Source organism: Peromyscus maniculatus, chromosome 20 (genome assembly GCF_049852395.1).
Source record: "Peromyscus maniculatus bairdii isolate BWxNUB_F1_BW_parent chromosome 20, HU_Pman_BW_mat_3.1, whole genome shotgun sequence".
NCBI lineage: Eukaryota > Metazoa > Chordata > Mammalia > Rodentia > Cricetidae > Peromyscus > Peromyscus maniculatus.
The window spans coordinates 55,145,833-55,164,827 of NC_134871.1; the positions used below are offsets into that span (position 1 = coordinate 55,145,833).

The 18,995-nt window shown below is 48.2% G+C and overlaps 2 protein-coding genes across 13 annotated transcripts in view; one reads left to right on the forward strand and one right to left on the reverse strand.

Moving 5' to 3' along the window:
- The window catches only part of Ppara (peroxisome proliferator activated receptor alpha), an 84,004-nt gene extending 71,502 nt beyond the window's left edge, over positions 1 to 12,502 (forward strand). For all 3 annotated transcript variants that reach the window (XM_042264969.2, XM_076556509.1, XM_042264968.2), the window contains 2 exons: positions 2,996 to 3,443; positions 6,344 to 12,502. In XM_042264969.2, coding sequence (XP_042120903.1) covers positions 2,996 to 3,443; positions 6,344 to 6,591 — 696 coding nt within the window. In that variant the 3' untranslated portion in view covers positions 6,592 to 12,502. The remainder of the gene's footprint in view (positions 1 to 2,995; positions 3,444 to 6,343) is intronic.
- A 120-nt stretch (positions 12,503 to 12,622) lies between these two features.
- On the reverse strand, positions 12,623 to 17,510 carry Cdpf1 (cysteine rich DPF motif domain containing 1). Of its 10 annotated transcripts, none has more exons than XM_006998413.4 (4): positions 17,442 to 17,510; positions 14,465 to 14,577; positions 13,541 to 13,652; positions 12,623 to 13,208 (listed from the first exon to the last, which is right to left on the reverse strand). In XM_006998413.4, the coding sequence occupies exons 2-4, from the start codon at positions 14,575 to 14,577 to the stop codon at positions 13,074 to 13,076; spliced, it is 360 nt and encodes a 119-aa protein (XP_006998475.2). In that variant the 5' UTR covers positions 17,442 to 17,510; the 3' UTR covers positions 12,623 to 13,073. The 10 variants fall into 10 exon arrangements, with proteins under 10 accessions (XP_006998475.2, XP_076412627.1, XP_076412632.1 ...); XM_076556512.1 differs by having other exon boundaries at positions 13,541 to 13,736; XM_076556517.1 differs by having other exon boundaries at positions 17,402 to 17,470.
- Positions 17,511 to 18,995: the final 1,485 nt, after the last annotated feature.

The following is an 18,995-nucleotide window of genomic DNA, read 5'->3' on the forward strand; positions in this document are numbered from 1 at the left end:
GACCCCTTCTTAAGATACCACAGCAATCACAGAGAATCACACGCACACCCTTGTAACATCTGACAGAATGTGAACGCTATAGAAATGATCATTATGCTGGAGGGTTTGGGCAGTAATGACAAGGGAAAAAAAAGTCCCGGGGCCGAGAGTCTGACTCTGTGATAGAGAAGCTTTCCCAGCCTACACATCTCCAGAATTGCAAACAATCTTTAAAATCGGTACTCACTCAGTATGGACATTTAATTTTAATCATTGAAAATTATATTAAATTTAGTCTCTATATGTGTAGGCATGCACGTGGAGGTCAGAAGACAGCCTACAGAATCAGTCTTCATCTCGTATGTAGGTCCCAGGGATGAAACTCAGGTTTTCAGGCTTGGAAACAGATATTTTTACCTGCCAAGCTATTCCACCTGCCCTAAAACACGTCCACCAGACCTACTGTATTTCTGTAGTCCCTTTAAATCAGACTTTTTCTGTTGTTTTTTTCTGAAGCTTAACTGTCCCCAAATTATTCCAAAAGTGGTTAAGTGGTTATCAGACCTGTTGTTAAGACTTTGAGAGAAACTCTTTTTTTTTTTTTTTTTTTTTTTTTTTTTTTGTCTACTTTGTTCTGACTTGAGATACTCGGAAGCTCGGCTCTGAGTTTTGCCCATAGAATGTCCGTGATTATTATTATTATTATTATTATTATTATTATTATTATTATATGTGTATACGCACTTTTGCCTGCATGTACATCTTTGCACCATGTTTGTGCTGTGCCCTTGGAAGTAGAAGAGGAGTTAGGGTCCCCTGGGACTAGAGTTACAGGTTGTTGTCAGCCACCTTGTGGGTGCTCCGTGGAACCAGATACTCTGGAAGGCAGGCAATGCATGTAACCACTGAGCCCTCCCTCTAGTCCCACAGTGAGTCATTTTCAATACATCTGTCTCCTTTCATTAACACGGAGGAATCAGATTTTTTTGGTCCAGCACTGTATTTCAAGACCAGGCGCTGCTTAAACACCTCACAGACAATTGCTTCTTCTCCACACATCTTCCTGCCTCTGTACCAGGCACATCCCAGGTGCCTTGACTGTGCATCTATTCTGTGGTTCCTGAAGATGCTCTTGACAGCTGAGCATGGGAGTGGGGGGAGAGGGAGTGCCAGGAACCTCCTAGGTAGCTGGAATGCCCCTGCTCTGCGCTCAGATACACCAGGAGGGATTGAAGCAATACCTGGCCACGTCATTGGTGACCTGTGCTCACCCACTCAATATAGATATTACATCCTGTGTGTGTGTGTGTGTGTGTGTGTGTGTGTGTGTGTGTGTGTGTGTGTGATAGATGGTCACAAAATCCAGATCCCTTAATTCTGTCACTTCTGCTTGACAAATATGAATTCTGGCCAGCGGGAGGGTAAATGCTGGCCTTCTCAGGGTCCCTGACATTTAATCCCTCTGAGCACAGTGACTGCAAACAATTGTTTGTTCCAGCAGCGAGCTGTTTTTTAAACAGTTTATATTTTTAAATTGTACACATTTGTGGACTATAGTTTGAAAATTAGATGCAAGGACAAACTGTGTGCTGATGAAATCAGAGCACTATGTCCCCCTCCTCAAATACTTGTCAGTGTCGTGTCTCCAGAAAGTTCAAACTCCCTTGAAATTCCTTATGAAAAATGTAATGTATCTAGAGTCAGTGGCATTGCCAGACCTCTCTCTATCCCCTCTTCCTTCTCTCCAGAGTCTCTTCTCTGCTCTGTTCCTGTGAGGCCAACGTTTTTAGCACTCCCATGAACGACAATACATGGTATTTGTGCCTTCCAGTTTCTTCCATCTGGTGACAAGTACCAGGATGTCCTTTTTATGGCTAAATAATATTCTATTGGCATATTTGTTCGTCTGTCAGTGGACATCCTTGTTGATTCCACATTTGTCTCTTGGGAATGGTGTGGCAGCAGCTATAAAGATTCGGCATCTCTTAGCTAGTTTCCTTTGGTCACTCCATTTGTTGCTTGTCCAGTCGCTCTGACAAAATACCTGACGAACATAAACTAATGCTGGGTTGATTTTAGTTCACAGTTTGAGGGTCTGGTCCATCGTGATAGGGAAGGCATGGTAGAGCACGTGGCAGCCGGTCACGTTGTGACCACAGTCAGGAAGTAGAGATGAACAGGGCTGACTCTCCTTAAATTCAGTCCGGCACTCCAGCCTAGGGGATGGTGTTGCCCACATTCAGAGTGGGTATTCCGCCTCAGGTAAACCTCTCTAGAAATGTCCTTACAGTTCATCTCATCGGTGATTCTGAATCCCACCAATCTGACAATCCAGAGGAACTGTCACATGCTTACACAGTAGTGACAAAGCTGGGCTCTCCACTAGACCTTTCTAAAGAGGCAAGACCTGCAGGTGTGGATGCCATGGTGCTGCGGCATCGAGGGGGGCAGGCTGGGATTTGGCCCTTGTCCCAGGATAGGCCACTGACATGAGGCTGTCTTCTGCCCTGAAAGGCACGCTGGGAGCTGTTCCCGCTCCTACTCCACAGAGCTGAACAGGCCTGTTGATTTCTACACAAAGCCAGTCATGTTTAGCATATATTTGCATGCCTGCGTTTATATCCATGCACGAACTTCCTGCCTGGTGCTGCATGCGTCAGAAGAAGGCTTTAGATTCTCTGGAACTGGGGTTAGGAACGGGTGTGAGCTGGAAGTCAAACCGATGTCCTCTGCAAGAGCAGCAAGTGCTCTTCTTACCCACCAAGTCATCTTCCCAGCCCTGACAACTGTTATTATCTTACTGACTGATTTTGTTAGTTTTCTGCCAAGTCTTAGATTGTCCGATTTTGAAGTTGCCCGATGGCGGGACTGTGCTGCACATGTATTTTGAATCAACCAGGCACCAAGCTTGGAGATTCGGCCACGGTAGCTTATCGTGAGCTCCCTGATGTTTAAGGGGACTGCATAGTTTGTCCTAGAGGTATCACCTGATTGACTCCAGCACCTTCCTTTGTAGCCTTTCGTCATACACGACATGGAGACCTTGTGTATGGCTGAGAAGACGCTTGTGGCCAAGATGGTGGCCAACGGCATCCAAAATAAGGAGGCGGGAGTCCGAATCTTCCACTGCTGCCAGTGCATGTCCGTGGAGACCGTCACCGAGCTCACAGAATTCGCCAAGGCCATCCCGGGCTTCGCGAACTTGGACTTGAATGACCAAGTTACCTTGCTAAAGTATGGCGTGTACGAAGCCATATTCACAATGCTGTCCTCCATGATGAACAAAGACGGGATGCTGGTAGCCTACGGCAATGGCTTTATCACGCGAGAGTTCCTCAAGAACCTGAGGAAACCATTCTGTGACATCCTGGAACCCAAGTTTGATTTTGCGATGAAGTTCAACGCCCTAGAACTGGATGACAGTGACATTTCCCTTTTTGTGGCTGCTATAATTTGCTGTGGAGGTAAGTTGATATGCCATTGTTGAGTACTTACAGGCTTTCTCTCTAGAGGAACTCAATGGTTGTCAATACGGTGCCAGCCTGGGCTCTGATACAGTGAAGTGGGCACTGGCAGGGTGGGATGGTTTCTGAGCCCAAGTTACTACCAAGTAGAATTGAGAATATACCTATTATATGTTGTGGTTGTATTCTTATTATAGTATCCATTAATGCATATTGGCATATTATATGCCTAAATTAAATATATGCTCCACTGATCATACAATTATACCAAATGTAAGTGTCTTAGATACACATAATATATGGTGATAATTTGTACTATTAATATTATAATGATTGTAGTAGATAATAGTACAGAAAGTACAGTGCAGGTGTAGGTACAGCGCTGTTGCTGTTAATGCTGATGTTAATTCATGCTGAAAACGATCATGCTAACCGGAAGCAGCTGCCAGGTCTGCTTTGCCAGAAGGAACGATCCCAGTGCAGGGAGATCGGGCCTCTCTGGGGAAGCTGGCCCTGTGGTCCCTGATATTTGGCTCAGCATTGCACTTCTTTAAATAGTTGTCTCTCTAGTCTGGGAAGGTCATCCACCTACTGTAAGCCCAGCTGACCTTGCCTGGCCTTGGCATAGATCTATGGGTAACCATTCTTCCCAGCTGCCAGAAGCCATCCTGCCCTTCACAGTCACTGGCTGGCTGGTGGCTAGATGAGCGGAAGAGGTGTCGTTACTCCTGCAGAGCAGAAAAACACCACAGCTCTGTAGAGTTTGTCGGGGTCCCTTGTGGGATGGGGTATGGCGGGGAGGGTCGGAAGCCAGTGCAGAGGTACACACACAGCCTTTCATGGCTGTAGTCCTGCCCTGATCCTGTGGATATGGAAACTGCTCCATAGGGAAAATAGGAAACGTGTCATGGTGAAGCTAAAGCCATAAAGAGTGGATCCTTCTGCCTTTGTAAACGTTAGCCGTGCGGTTGGGAAGACGGCTGTCGGGAAGTTGCTTGACACGCAGGTGTGAGTGCTTGAGTTCAAACCCAGAACCCACATTAAAAAAAAAAAAAAAAAAAAAAAAGCTGGGTGTGTGGGCATGCTCTTGTAATCGCAGTGCTGTGGAGGCAGAGGCACACAGGTCCTTGGGGCTGGCTGGCTGACCTGCCTCCTTGGTGAAGAGTTCCAGGCCAGAGAGAAACCCTGTCTCAAACAACAATGTCATCTGACCGCCACACACATGGCCCGCCTCAAATACATACAAACATGAAAACCTTAGTTATTATATTTATTTTACTACTGAAACAACGAAGATTAAAACCTACATCAGGAGCTGGAGAGATGGCTTCAGTGGTTAAGAGTATGTGCTATTTTTGCAGAGAACCTGAGTTCAGTTCCCAGAATCCATGTCAAGACAGTTCACAGTTGCCTAGAACTCCAGCTCCAGAGGATCCCATGCCCAATTCTGGCCTTCTGGAGAGCTGTACTCACGGGCATCCCCCACCCTCCCAACACACATGTTGTATACACATAATTAAAATAAATATATAAAAATAAAACCACTTTTAAAAACAAGATAAATTTATAAAAGAACACATTTTAAATTTCAATCAGATTATCAAACTAAAATATCATAATTGTATATTCTCTACATTTTGATTACCATGGTGTCTGCTTTGCTTTTATACATTAAGATTAAATTTCTGGGGGCTGGAGAGATGGCTCAGTGGTTAAGAGCACTGGCTGCTCTTCCAGAGGTCCTGAGTTCAATTCCCAGCAACCACATGGTGGCTCACAACCATCGATAATGAGATCTAGTGCCCTCTTCTGGCCTGCAAGCATACATGTAGGCAGAACACTGTATACATAATAAATAAATAAATAAATAAATAAATAAATAAATAAATAAATAAATAAATAAATAAGTCATGATAAAAAAATAAATTTCTGAACTTTCTGTAAAGGAAAAACTGATACAAATGATATAATAATTGGTAATATGGCTTAGAGATGTCACTACACTCTGGAAACAGAAACAAAATAGATGAAATAAGCATATGTTATCAGTAAGATGTTCCAAATGTAAATAAGGACCAGTGAGCTGGGCCAGTGGGCAAAGCTCTTGCAAGCCTGACTGCTTCTGTTTGATCTCTGGAGCCAAATAAAAGTAGAAAGAGAAAACCAGCTCCCAATAGCAAACATGAATTATGAAATAAATAATTCTGTATTGTAAATAAAATGTTGTCTTCTATCCCCATACATATGCCAAAAAGAAAAGATAAACACTACATCATTAGCAGCTTTTAAGCCCTAGTCATGGATGGATGAGGCTTTAAAAGGCACAGCTGTCTGGATGGGCTAGGACCTGAGACTGTACCAGGAAGGTCACCTGGTGTGAGCAATGGTACTTCCTGCTGGGTCCTCTCCCAACTCCAGAGGCTCCTTGGCATACTGTCCAGCCATGATCCTCCCCGGCCCACGTCACTTCTCAGTCTGCTGGGACTCACCCGAGATATCGATAACGTTGCCTTATAACGTTGCTTTAAGGCGGAGCCTGATCCTGTCCCACTCCTTAGGTGCTTAGCTTTCATCCGGGAGGAAGTACTTCATTTTCTACACTACACAAAGATGTGGCATGGTTTGGGGCTTGTCAGGCAAACCCAAAAGTAGAGACTGCACCATAAGGGGGAACCAGCCCTATGTGCTGGTCCTGCAAATAACTAGGCGTGTTAGTCGTCTGTCCCCATCAAAGCCAATGACTGTGGAAAAGTCGGTCTGAACTCTGGTCAGGTTGCCGTGTGAAGGTTACTCAGCGCCCTCTCCACGGGGCCACACGAAGCAGCAACACTTGGCTCCTCCACGGACCAGTGGCTCTCGGATGGTCACACTCAGACGTCTCTTTCTTCTTTTGAGCGTAGATCGGCCTGGCCTTCTAAACATAGGATACATTGAGAAGATGCAGGAGGGTATCGTGCACGTGCTCAAGCTCCACCTGCAGAGCAACCATCCGGATGATACCTTTCTCTTCCCCAAACTTCTTCAAAAAATGGTGGACCTTCGGCAGCTGGTCACGGAGCATGCGCAGCTCGTGCAGGTCATCAAGAAGACCGAGTCTGACGCCGCATTGCATCCACTACTGCAGGAGATCTACAGGGACATGTACTGATTTTTCTTGAGATGACCGTCCAGGGACCTCTGAGGTCTGCAGCCGCACACAGGAGAACAGGGATTTGCACAGATGGCCACCCTCCCACCCTTGGAGATGAAGAGGGCTGAGCCTAGGTAATGGAGGCTCCTCCCACATCTTTCCTTTCTGAATGGGCACTTCTAAGAATGCCTGCTACTCCAATGCTGGTGATCGGAGGCTAATAGGATTCAGACAATCACGGAGAATGGCAATCCCCGGTCTGATCTTAACTGGTCCAATGTTAATCAATGCACCTCTCTACATCACATTTATAATTTGCCATTAATTAACGTGTAACCTCCCAAGTCCTCGTGTTCTTTTCTCTGCTTACCCGTCCTTCTGGCTGTGTGTGCCCTTGTAAATCCCGAAAACTAATCTGCACTTTTTAATCTTTAAAACCTACAAGTCAAGATGTAGCCCAAGGTTAGCCATTTAAACATGGCAAAAAAAAAAAAAAAATGTTTACTGGGAAGGCTTCACTTCCGTTTCCTGGCTCTAAGAAAGAGAGCTGGCTTCTGAGAACATTCAAGAATGGTTAGAATGCAGCCCCATCATTTTCTTTGTTGATTCACTGTTTTGGGGGGTGTAACTAATGTGTGGGGGAGAAAAGCATTTCCGGGTTTGCATAGAAGTTCCCGGAAAGCTACAATCTCAAGAAGCCTCAGGAGGCTTGAGCTAATGTCTGATACACAAAGACAGGATGAGCCCTGAGTGACTAGTTCTACAACCCTGTTCATGTTAAACCCGGAGCGTGTGGGCATGACAGCAATTCCAGAGATGGACTGACAGATTTGTAAACGCTCTTCCAGGCCCCTCTGGCAGCTCCTTTAATATGACACTTTATGGCTTTTTTTTTTTTTTTAAACTATTGGTGGGGAGATATTACCTGGAGTAGAGAAGACAAAAGTGATTTTGCTACCCAGGTTGGGAGGATCTGGTCACCCTGGATCCTATTTGTACCCAATCAAAGATCTCACAACACTTGATTGGTTTGTTGTTGTTGTTGTTTCAAAGAATTAGATGGTAAAGTCCCTTTTCCTCGGTCCCATTGGGAAGGCAGTGCTGACTATCTTCAAGAGAAACATGCACAAAGAATTCTCAGACCTCACAGACCTGCCAGTACCTGCCCTCCAAGAGGGTGGCTGCATATTTCAGATCAGGTTGTATCTTTTATGCCCCTGCCCCATCTTTAGAAAATTTTGGCTCTTCCGACGTCATCATTATTTGTTATTAAAGAATGATCAAAATGGATACTGCCAAGGAGTTGAAGATGTAGCTCACAGTTGGTAGAGGGCTTCCCCTAATCCCTAGTGCTGCTTTATGCCGGGCATGGTGGTACATGCCTCTAACCTCAGCTGACGTTTAAGGTCACCTTCGGATACATAATTAAGTTTGATGCCAGTCTGTACTGCATGAGACCCTGTTTGGTTTTTAAAGATTGATGGTGATAAAATGTTTGCAATCAGTATTATGAACACAGTAGAAAGAAAAATATGGCCATGGCATTTCAAGGAGGAAAAAGGGAACATGAGGATCAAGACATGCTTTAAGATTTGCACACTTGTGGTCGGGCGGTGGTGGTGCACATCTTTAATCCCAGCACTCAGGAGGCAGAGGCAGGCGGACCTCTGTGGGTTTGGGGCCAGCCTGGTAGGGTCAGCTTGGTCTACCCAGCTAGTTCTAGGACAGCCAGGACTACACAAAGAAACCCTGTCTCGAAAAACAAAAACAAAAAAAACACTAAGATTTGCACACTTACTGGCTTCCTCCCTTCCTCCCCCTATAACGGGTCTCTTTCTGTCCCACCAGCCAGCTCCCAAATAATGGCACAGAGACTTCTTATTAATTGTGAAAGCTCAACCTATAGCTTAGACTTGCTCCTAACTAGTTCTTATAACTTAAATTAACCCATTTATAGCAACTGTGGTCTGTCACGTGGTGTTACCTCTCTTCCACCTTGCACTTCCTGTGTCTTCTCCATGTCTCCTGGAGTCTTCTGCGTGCTGAGATTCCTCCCCCTCTTTTTTTCTCTCCCCGAAAATCCCACCTATACCTCCTGCCTAGCTATTGGGCCTTCAGCTTTTTATTACACCAATCACAACAATACATCTTCACACAGTGCACAAATGTCCCACAACACCCCCCTCTCTCTGCCCAGGCTCTTTGAGAATCAGAGGCAGAGCAAACCATTTCCACGTATGAGCCCAGTGAGGGTTGAGCTCCTTCAGGAAGAAGCCAGCCTTTGTGGCACATGGCCTACCAAGTCATTGGCCCTTCCTGCAGAGCTAGAGCTGGTCCTAGGTTTAGAGGATCAAAGGTTGTATTCTAGTTCCAAATCTCTTCTGTGCCCCTGTCCCCCACCAGGGTAGGCTCCCGTTCTTATGGGCCTTAGGCAAATGCCGCTCCAGTGTAGGTGACCTTGGAAAGTGAGTCTTGAGTCATAGTTTTTTTTTTCTATTTGAACTTTCATAAAACTTATGAAAAGTAGTCCCTTGCTGTATGTATGCTTTCAGCATGGACCACAGAGCTGATTGACAAGTTCTATGTCGGTTTGCATCTTAGCTGATGCTCAGTGGTGTTCATGAAGATTTGGTTCTCTCAGAGAGTCAGTAAGTTATCCTCAGTGAAGCCAGGAGGGACCACAGTGGCCTCGGCTTGAAAGTCACTGGCTTTGTGCACTCTCGTTAATGGGAAGGATATTCACGATGTGGCCACATAATCAGGTCGCTAGTCAGACTTATCAAGGTGACAGTAACCCAAGACATGCCAGGTCAAATACTGTGGCACATTTAGGAATTATGGTGTGTAAGGTGTCAGTGGCATCAGCCAGCAGCCCAATAAGAGATGCCACCTTGGCTCCTGGCGCCCTAGAGCGGGGGTGTGGAGCCACTTCCCAGCACTGATGGCAAAACTCCCCTGGTACCAGACTCCTTGGAGACCGATGGGGACCAAGTAGCCTTGCTGTCCCTCCTCAACTACTGGTGTGTTCAGGAGGCTGTGTGTAGAAACATTTGCTGTTAAAGGGAGCATGTGCAGAAACTGCTGTCATCTACTGAACCGAGGTCCATCATGACTTCCTCTATGATCTTGTCTACAGGGCCTCTCCACCAGCCCCTCCCTCCTCACCACCTCTTTCCAATAGTCTCTTAGGCCCGTCCCCAGCAGAGTTTCCTTGAAGCAGACCTTTCAGGAAAACATGGCCCTTGCATCTGTCGGATTCCAAACATATCTCACGTTAAGCCTTTATCTTAACACACCATGACGTGGGGTCTGTTGGACACTCAGCAGCCTGATGCATGGTGGAGAGGGATTTCTGTCCTGCCTCACCGGCCATGCGTTTTGAACATGTCTTGCTGAACTTCAGCTGAAAGTTTTTCTGTTGCCCCGAGATTGACCAGCCTTTGGCCCGGGGCCTCCTCCAACTAGAAAGCCTACCACCTTCAGGAATCTCCCTTTAACCTGTGTGGCCTTTCAAGAGGAAGATTCCACTGGGAAAATGCAGCAACTGCTCACCCAGCATGGAGCGTCCCTCGCACAGCCTCTGGAGGGCTGAGAACAGGAACCTAAACCGACCTTTAAGTAGACACCACCAGCCTGATGGCTGGAGGGCCAGCCTGGTTTCCTGGTGGCCCACCAGGCTCCACTCTGTCCCCAGGATGCATTTGTATGACTGACACCCTGGGACAGAGTGAGACAAGAATATTAGAGCAACAGCCTGAACTCAGAACAGAGATGACCTTTGTCTTTCTCTGAAAACACAGCACACCGTAAAATCCGCATGAGGACAGGTTTGGGTTTAAATAAGTGGATCATGTTCCTCACTGAGCCTCCTCTGAGGAATGTGTTGGCGTCTCTGGTTGTACCTGAGTGGGGTGGGCTTCAGGCTCATCAGGAAGTGATGTGTGGCCCCTTATCAGGACAGAGTGTGAGATGCTGCTGCCACCTGGCCTGTCACCATCCTGGGACCCCGGGGACATTTTCTCAGCATCAGACCCCAACAGCTGTCTCATCCGCTTCTCAGAATCTCATCTGAGACATGAGAAACACAGCCCATTGCTTTGCTCCCCCAAGAGAATTCATTTTGTCAGGGAGAATGGTTGCATAGTGAGGAGCACCTTCTGGGGAGTCCCGTGCCAACCAGAATGGACCAAACTGCATCCATGGTCAGGGCCACGCCTTGACCAAGCAGCTGACAGCACCCAACACCTTAGTGGCTGCCAGGTGCCATTCTTGGCAAAAGGAAATGAGAAACATCAAGTTTTATGTCATACACAATGGCCATGTTCCGTTTCATATTCTTTTTTTATTTAAGTTTGCCAGTTGGGGTCAAATAGGAAAAGCCTGGAGTTCTCTGTAGAGAGAGGAAATAATGATCTCCTCTTCTCTTTCCCCTGTACCCAGCTTCCAATTCATTTGTTCAGTGAAACATGCTTCATCCCCAGGGCACAGGTCATCCTGACAGTGGTGAGGCCATGGCAGAGGCAGGTGGATCTCTGGGCTCCCTGGCCTGCAGGGGGCGCACTTGGGCATGTTTCCCCGGCCCCTGGGACTTGTCCAGTCACAGAGAGCCTGGATTCGGGCCCTGAAGACCAGTGAGTTGCTGATCTAGTAAAGTTGTCACTGTGGGAAAATTCACTTTAAAAAAAAAAAGGCACAGCCAGCTCTTTGGTCAGGCCTGAAACTAAGTGTACCTCACAACAGATGAATGCCACTTGGCACCTTTCTCGGAAGATGTCAGTATTATCCATGTTACTTGTCACTGTGTTTTCTGCACTGAGTGAAAAAGAATTCTCTTCATAGCTGTATCTTAAATACTGTGATTTCTGTTTTTGTTTTTTTAAACACTTTGATACAAGTAGTTGACTAGCTTGTGATCGTGTGTCTAATCGCCAACACCTGGAATCTTCTAAGTCGGGGTTCAGGGAGGTTTACGTTCAAAGCCTGGCTCTCGAACCTGCTCGACACACCGCTGCCCATGAGTGCACACCTCACACCTGAACTGTGCACCATTTCTCCCCAATGTGTGAATCTGCTCCTTTAGTCGATTCTTTTTTTTTTTTTCCTCCCCTTGCAACAAGTGTAAACCAATCTGTTTGTATCCATCTCTGCCAGCCAGGCCTTTTTGAACCCTGGCTGGAAGTCACCAACTTTCCACCAGTGTTTCTATCAAGGCCACTGAGCAGGCTTGTCGGGTTAAAAGCTGTCTGCTATTCAGGGAATTGTGACCTATGAATTACCAAAGAACTGTGGCGATCTGAGCTGTTCCACTGCGTCCCCATGTCATTTCCAGTGTCCTGGCCACATTTCTTCTTGGTGTGTCTTCGTAACACCCTCCAAGTTCCACAGTCCCATCACACTAGAGCCCAAGGAGAGGGGTCTGATGGACACACACAAGGACATGAGCATTTCCAAAGCAAGATCTGAGGCCGGCTTTCTGCCGCCTGCTCACGACTGTCCTTGGTGCCCGACCTAGGGGCTTGTAGCCCTTCACTTCTGTGATAAGAACAGTTCTGAGTGGGGATTATTGAGCCAGTGCCAACGGCTTCTCACACCTCCCAGCTGTTTGTGGATACAGGGCTACCCAGGACATCAGGAATCCAGGGTGAACACAGAAGGGCAAATAGAATTTTCTAGTCATATGAACTGATTGGTTCCAGGCAATTAGAAAATGGCTATAACTTAACCTTAATTAAAAAAAAATATTGAGTCTTCTTCATTTTCTCCATAGGAGATTGAACTGACTATATGCATTGATTTATATCCTGAATTTTATGGGAACCTGTATGTTTGGAATGTCCTACTGTAAGACTGATGAATGTAAAGAGTTAATTTCAGGGTACAGTTTTGCCTTAATGGTTTTAAAAAAAAAATAAACTATTTTTAAAAATTAGCTGGTTCATTTTGAATGATGCTGGGACAGGGCTGGTTTGCACAGACCAAGCCTTACAGACTGGCCCTGATGGGATGCACGGAGTCTCTAAGCAGATCAGTGAAAAGGTTACTTAAACCATTAGCTTATTCTTCAGGTTTTTAATTATAAACATGCTACAAGGTCAAGGTTTAAATCATTCCCCAGGCATTGCACAGGATGTGACGTAACCCTTGCACATCCTCAGGCCTTGCCACTGGCCCTCAGAGGCTCATTTCCTACAGGCAGATGACATCATGTTACTTGGAAGTCCTGGAGAGAAGTGAGGTGTCTCCACAGGTACAGCTACAGGAAGTGTCTACCAACTGTCCGCTGAAGGAGGCTTCCTCTCCCTCACTCCTGACCCCCACCAGAGGCCAGCCCTGGAGCTGCAGCTGGATCCACTCTTGCTGTCTGTCCTCAGTCTTGGCCGGCTCCTCGGTTCCCAGGGCGGCAGGTACTCCACAGTTCAGAGAAGGCCAGCTACACAGCTCCCAGGCGGAACCTTGGCCGAGCCAATACAACCATGCACAGGAGGCTGTGTGCCTGCCAGTCAGGGATGGCTGGAAGGTCTCTTGGAGGCGCCCTTTCTCTTCTCCACATCCTGCCGGATTTCCTGAGGGAAAGCACTGATATTCTCCTGAACGCAGGGGAGGCAGACCCTCTTGGAGTAGAACAGGCTGCAGTCCTGTGAGAGGGAACAGGGCTAGAACATTGTGGGACACAGTGTCGCCTCCCCCACATAAGGCACAGGGAGATTCAGCAACCTGAGCAACAACAAAAAAAAAAAAAAGCACCAAGGGCTGGCCGTGGCCATCCTGCTTGAAGTTCTGAGGAACAACCCCTTGCAATGGAGATCACTGGCCCCTTCCCTTTGCCCTTGTGACCCAAAGGATGGGCTAGCTGTCAGCTAAGAACCCCCACCCTTTCTCCAGCTGGTGATCAGGAGGTCCCTAGATCTGCCCTCCCCCCCCCCCCCCCCCGACCCAGCACAAACAGGAAGTCCCCAGGTGTACCTACCGGGCCCACACACACCAGCCTGCCGCACACACTGCACCGTGCGCCGAGGACCAGAAACCTGCCCTTGTCTGAGGAGAAGGGATCCTTCATGATGTAGCTCTCCTCCAGGAGGCTGTGGAAAAGGGGCATTCTGCTGTGAGCCATGGCAGAGCCGTACAGCCGCAGCAGGAGCCACAGCAGGCAGGAACTAGTTGACCTATGCAGTGGGGGAATGGTAGAAAGCCTGGCGGCTGGTGGACAGGTGGGAACTGAGACCTGACCCGGCCTCAGCTCCACAAGGCGCAGTGGAAGCCTCTCAGTGCACCCCAGAGCAAGTAGGAGTCACTAGGTGGGGTCATGAGGTCAGCAAGGGGGACAGTCTTCTCCGTCCCGCACACATCAGGATGAGAGCAATCGAGTGGCAATGATAATCCAGGGAAGACAAGGAAATGAGTCTGGTCCCCTGCCGTTTTCTCACATGATGCTTGAAGAAGGATGAGCCGCGCACATCAACAAGCTTGGGACCATCTCTGCTCCCGGCCTGCATGAAGCAGACCTTCAGGAAGCTGGTCCTTAGGAACCACTGGGAACCCACCCAGCCCAGATACCACCAGCAGGGACAGCATAGGGCACAACCCCACATGAAAAAGCCACCATGCTCCTCCGTTGCTGTTTGGCCTGGGCCACAAGGCTTCCACCTCATAGGCAGATCGAGTGCCTAACTGTCAGCAGCACCTACAGGGAGGGCAGGGAGTCCTCACAGAGTTTTTTAAAAAGCTTTGCAGCCTTGCCTGGGACTTCCACGGGCTATGCCTGGAGTATTCAGAACAAGGGCAAGGACTGATCTAAAGTACAACACCCAAGCCAGGTATCATACTCTACACAGCACCTGCCAAGCAGTACTGGACAGAACTTCTTGAGCACTGGCCCAGAGTGCATACTCACACAACAGCTTGGGTGTCTGGGGGCTTCTGCCCCACGTAGCTATAAGGAGCTGTCAAGGCACAGAGCTGGCACTCAAACATGCCCAGGGGGCGGGGCTCTGCCTCAGATGCCATCTGTAAGACCAAGAGAGGGGGCATCACCATCGGAACCAAGAACCATCACACTTCAAATCTGCTCTGCCTGCTGTACATATCTCATCCACAAAATGCAAGCCTCCTTGACAAGTAAGCCCAAATCCAGAGCAAATAACACCTGCTCAACGTCACCCAGGTTTGTCAAGTGTATAAGATTGATTGTGCCTACTGGGTAGTGGTGGCACATGCCTTTAATCCCAGCACTCGGGAGGCAGAGCCAGGCAGATCTCTGTAAGTTCGAGGCCAGCTGAGTGAGATCCAGGACAAGCAAACAAAACTACAAGGAGAAACCCTGTCTCGAGAAACCAAAACCAAACCAAAACAAAACAAAAAATATTGACTGGGCCTAGCCTGGGCTACAAAACAATGTGACATCAGAGAGTATGGTTTCCATTCCCACATACTTCTACTGGATAATTATCTACACTTGTTTATTTGGGGAGAGATTGTGCATCCATGGAATTCATGAAGAGGTCAGTGGACAACTTGCAGTAATTCTCTCCTATGGTCTAGGTCCTGGGGACTGATCTCAGGTCATCAGCCTCGGCAGCCAATGTCTCTAACCCCTGAGCCATCTCACCAGCCATACTTTTTAATTATATTTTAATTGACTGATTTTGTATAGGTATGCATGAGTGTATTAGTCAGTCAAGGTTCTCTAGAGTCATAAGACTTATGAAATGAATCTCCATATATATATGAATTTACTGGAATGACTTACAGGCTATAGTCCAACAATGGCTAGCTATGAATGGAAAGTCCAAGAATCTAGTAGTTGCTCAGTTCCACAAGGCTGGTGTTTCAGCTGGTCTTCTGTATATTCTAGAATCATAAAGTAGGCTCCCAGGCCAAGAATGGACAAGGCTTGGGCAAGCAGATGAAGAATGAATGAAGCCTTCCTTCTTCCACTGAACGTATACAGACCTCCAGCAGAAGGTGTGGCCCAGATTAAAGGGGTGCCTTCCTGCCTCAGGATCTGGATTAAAGGGGTGCCTTCCTGCCTCAAGATCTGGTTCAAAGGCATGTTGTCTTCTTGCCTCAAGATCCAGATCACAAGTGTGCCCTCCATTTCCGGATTGTAGTTCATTCCGGCTGTAGTCAAGTTGACAACCAAGAGTAGCCACCACAATGTGCCACAGAACCAGTGTGGAGCCAGTTCTCACCTTTCACCATGTGGGACCTGGAGATTAAATTCAGGTCAGGCTTGGCGGCAAGGCACCTTTATCTGCTGAGTCATCGACCTCACCAGCCCGGATTTGGATCATTTCTATAGACTTCCTTCAAGTTCACGGGCAATTCACACCAACCCATAGGCCCCTTGAAGGCATTCCTCCTCTCTACTGTTAACTCCTCCTCTGCTGAAATCCCCATCTGTGTATGCATGTTATGGATCTTTTCCACTGGCACGATTAAGACGTCCGCGATGCTTTTTTAAAACCTCCCATCTGATAGTTCTAACATCCGAGCAATGTCTGGTTCTGCTCCTATTGATTATTTTGCTCCTTGGCAGCAAGGAGGTCTCCTTCTTCTTGCTTGTGTCTCAATCTGGGTTATAAGTGGGAATTGTCTCTAAGGTGGCAGAGGAAAAAACAGTATTTAGGGCCCAGAGTGGGCATGTATGCCAGGCCTGTGCTGTTTGAGGTTGACTTAATCCAGTGAGTAACTGAGGTAGGTTTGGCTTTCCTGGTTGTCCTTCTGTACAGGCTTCAAATTTCTCTAGCATTACTTGTGCTTAGAGATTTATTATGTGAGATTTATTGGCCTCTCAGATACTATTTAAGGAAAGATTCATGTGCCTCCTGCACCTTCCCTTCACTGGATGCAAGAATCTTCACTTGCCCTAGAGCATACTTTCCTGCCCTACCCAAGTTGTCTGAAACTTTTGTTCCCTTGGAGATCCAGGTAGATAAATTTACAGCAACCACAGCCTTCCCCAGGTAGGCTTACAGGAAAGCTTTTAGACTTCCTGCTCTGTCCTCAGCCTTTCTTACCAGCACCCAGTGCATGCTGGTGAAAAGCCCAGGGTGGGTGAGAAGTCCCTTCCCCCCCCCCCCCCCCCGTGGCTTCCCGCGGTCGAGTCCTGGTCTACTTGGTGTGGCTGCATTCTTATCTGTTTGGATGGCACTCCTATTCTCATGTGTATCTAAGGTCTTGGAGGCCCTGCCTCTCTGTAGATTGCTGGCTAAAAGTGGTCCGCCCACAACAACAGCTGTCTGATGAGTTGAAGAAAACACGATTCATAGACTTTTTTACAGCGCTGTATCAGAATTCCTACCTCGACTTTCCAAGTTCCCACACAACCCATAAGCAGCCCCTGACCCCAGCTGTGCCCTCCTCTACCCCTTCGGGTCCTGCAGAACCGGATTTGGAGCCAGAAGGAACAAGCCTTGGAAACTGGCCGGGGTTCCGAATGATGTCTAAAAATGAAAGTCCTATTTTGGGTGTGCGCGAACCTAGCTAGTTCTGTTTGGTATCTTAACTCGCACGTCGTCGCAGGCCCTCGCCGAGGCTGCTGGGCGCGCTGCCCTTGCAGCAGGTGACAGTCAGGAGACAGTCCCAGGACAGCCGGACTCCGCCAGAGCCTCCGCCTCCCGCTCAGTCTCCCCGGGTCAGGAGCAGGGCTCCGCCTGGCGACCAGAGACACCTACGGCTCGGATTCACACCCACCAGCCAGTCAGCCGCGTGCAACCCTCCCTGCGCCCTGAGCCGGGTATGTTAGGTCTAACGCCTCCCTCTCAGCTTCCAGAAGCGCCGAGGCTAGACCCAGTCAGCCCAGCCGTGGAGAAAGAACGATGCCGCTCACCACGCGCGTCCCCGCCACACAAGACCGCGCGCGCACTCACCACCTCCCCACCGAGAGTCCCACGGCGCCTGCGTGGCCCGCCCACAACACTAGCTCCGCCCCATGGGGGGGGCCTCGCGGCCCCGCCCTCGATCCGCCGAGGCCCCGCCCTCGGTCTATAGTGTCTGCGCGGTCCCGCCCCGCAGAGCGGGTGTGAGCCTCACGGCGCCTACCCGACTCCACCCGGTCCCAGCCTCCGAACTCAAGATTAGTCTAAGGAGCGTCCTTGTCCCGATAGAGCTTTACCGGCCGCTTCCGTTTCCGCTGCAGATGTCTATGGAGGTTGTGGATCGCTGCTTGAGGGCCTGTCTGGGCTTCTTCAGGACAAAGCGTACTGATGACGGGCAAAAATAAACAAAAACCGATCCTCCCCAAGTGTTGCTTGGTGAACCAGTGAATTTATTGGGGTTGTTTACAGGGCTAAAGGTGACTCAAGTAACTGCAACATTGAAAAGCCTACCCAATGGGGGTGACGACCTGCCTGCACGACTTTCCACTGTCTCGAAGCAGTTGCTGACTTTCTCTAACTTTGGGAAGGGGCTTTGTGGATAGTCTTTGTTTGTCTATTTGTTTGGGGTTTGGTTTTGGTATTTCGAGACAGGGTTTCTCTCTGTAACGGAGCCCTGGCTGTCCTGGTACTCGTTTTGTAAACCAGACTGGCCTCGAACTCACAGAGATCCGCCTGCCTCTGTCTCTCGAGTCCTAGAAGGCATGTGCCACCACACCCAGCATGGATATTTTTTAAAGTAAAAGTTTGGTGAGTTTTCTGATTCTTGTACATCCTCCTCTGCCTCCAGGAGAGAATGCTTCCATCTCCAGGAAGGGACCGTGTAACTTCTTTCTGCGGCTCTTATTTCTCCACCTCATGGGTAATGTTCCCCAACCTTGGAAGGGGTTACATAGAAGTCGGCTTACTTTCTTGCATTTACGATTGGGCATTGGACGGCTGTGCCACAGGAATAGGTATTTATTTACAGTCGTTTGACTGATTTTGAGTCTCCTCAGTTAACTACCACTGCAAAAAGAACAGCAGCAGTCATCTGTGGGTTGATAAACACAGGCGTTTAGAAGGCAGGTTCACAGGCATGTCTGTTCACTTAACAAGAGTGGTACTGTCCCCACCGGAGCCTATGACCGCCAGCCACTAGCTGATGGCTAGCACTACATCACAGACGTAATAAAACCCTCTTACAGAAGATGGGCAGAATCTCTGAGTACCTGCCGTTCCAAGCAAGTACCAGTTGAGCTTGAGATTAAGCAGCAGAAGGATGTCTATAACAAAGCCATTGGCAACGTACAGTACAACACAAAACAGCTGGACTGTTGAGTGCTCAGCCCTAAAAGGGACATCTGTATCACTCCCACCCCCAACAGGGCTCAGTGAACATCTCAGAAGAGGGGTCAGAAAGAGCAGAAGAGCGGAGGGAGGGTCGGGGGAGGACATTGTGAAATTCTGTCTTTTGGGCATGACATGGCTGTTGGCCTCATGAGTTTACAGCAGGTTCCCTGTACAAACCTACATTAAGACCAAGCCAGTCAACATTCCAGCATGGAT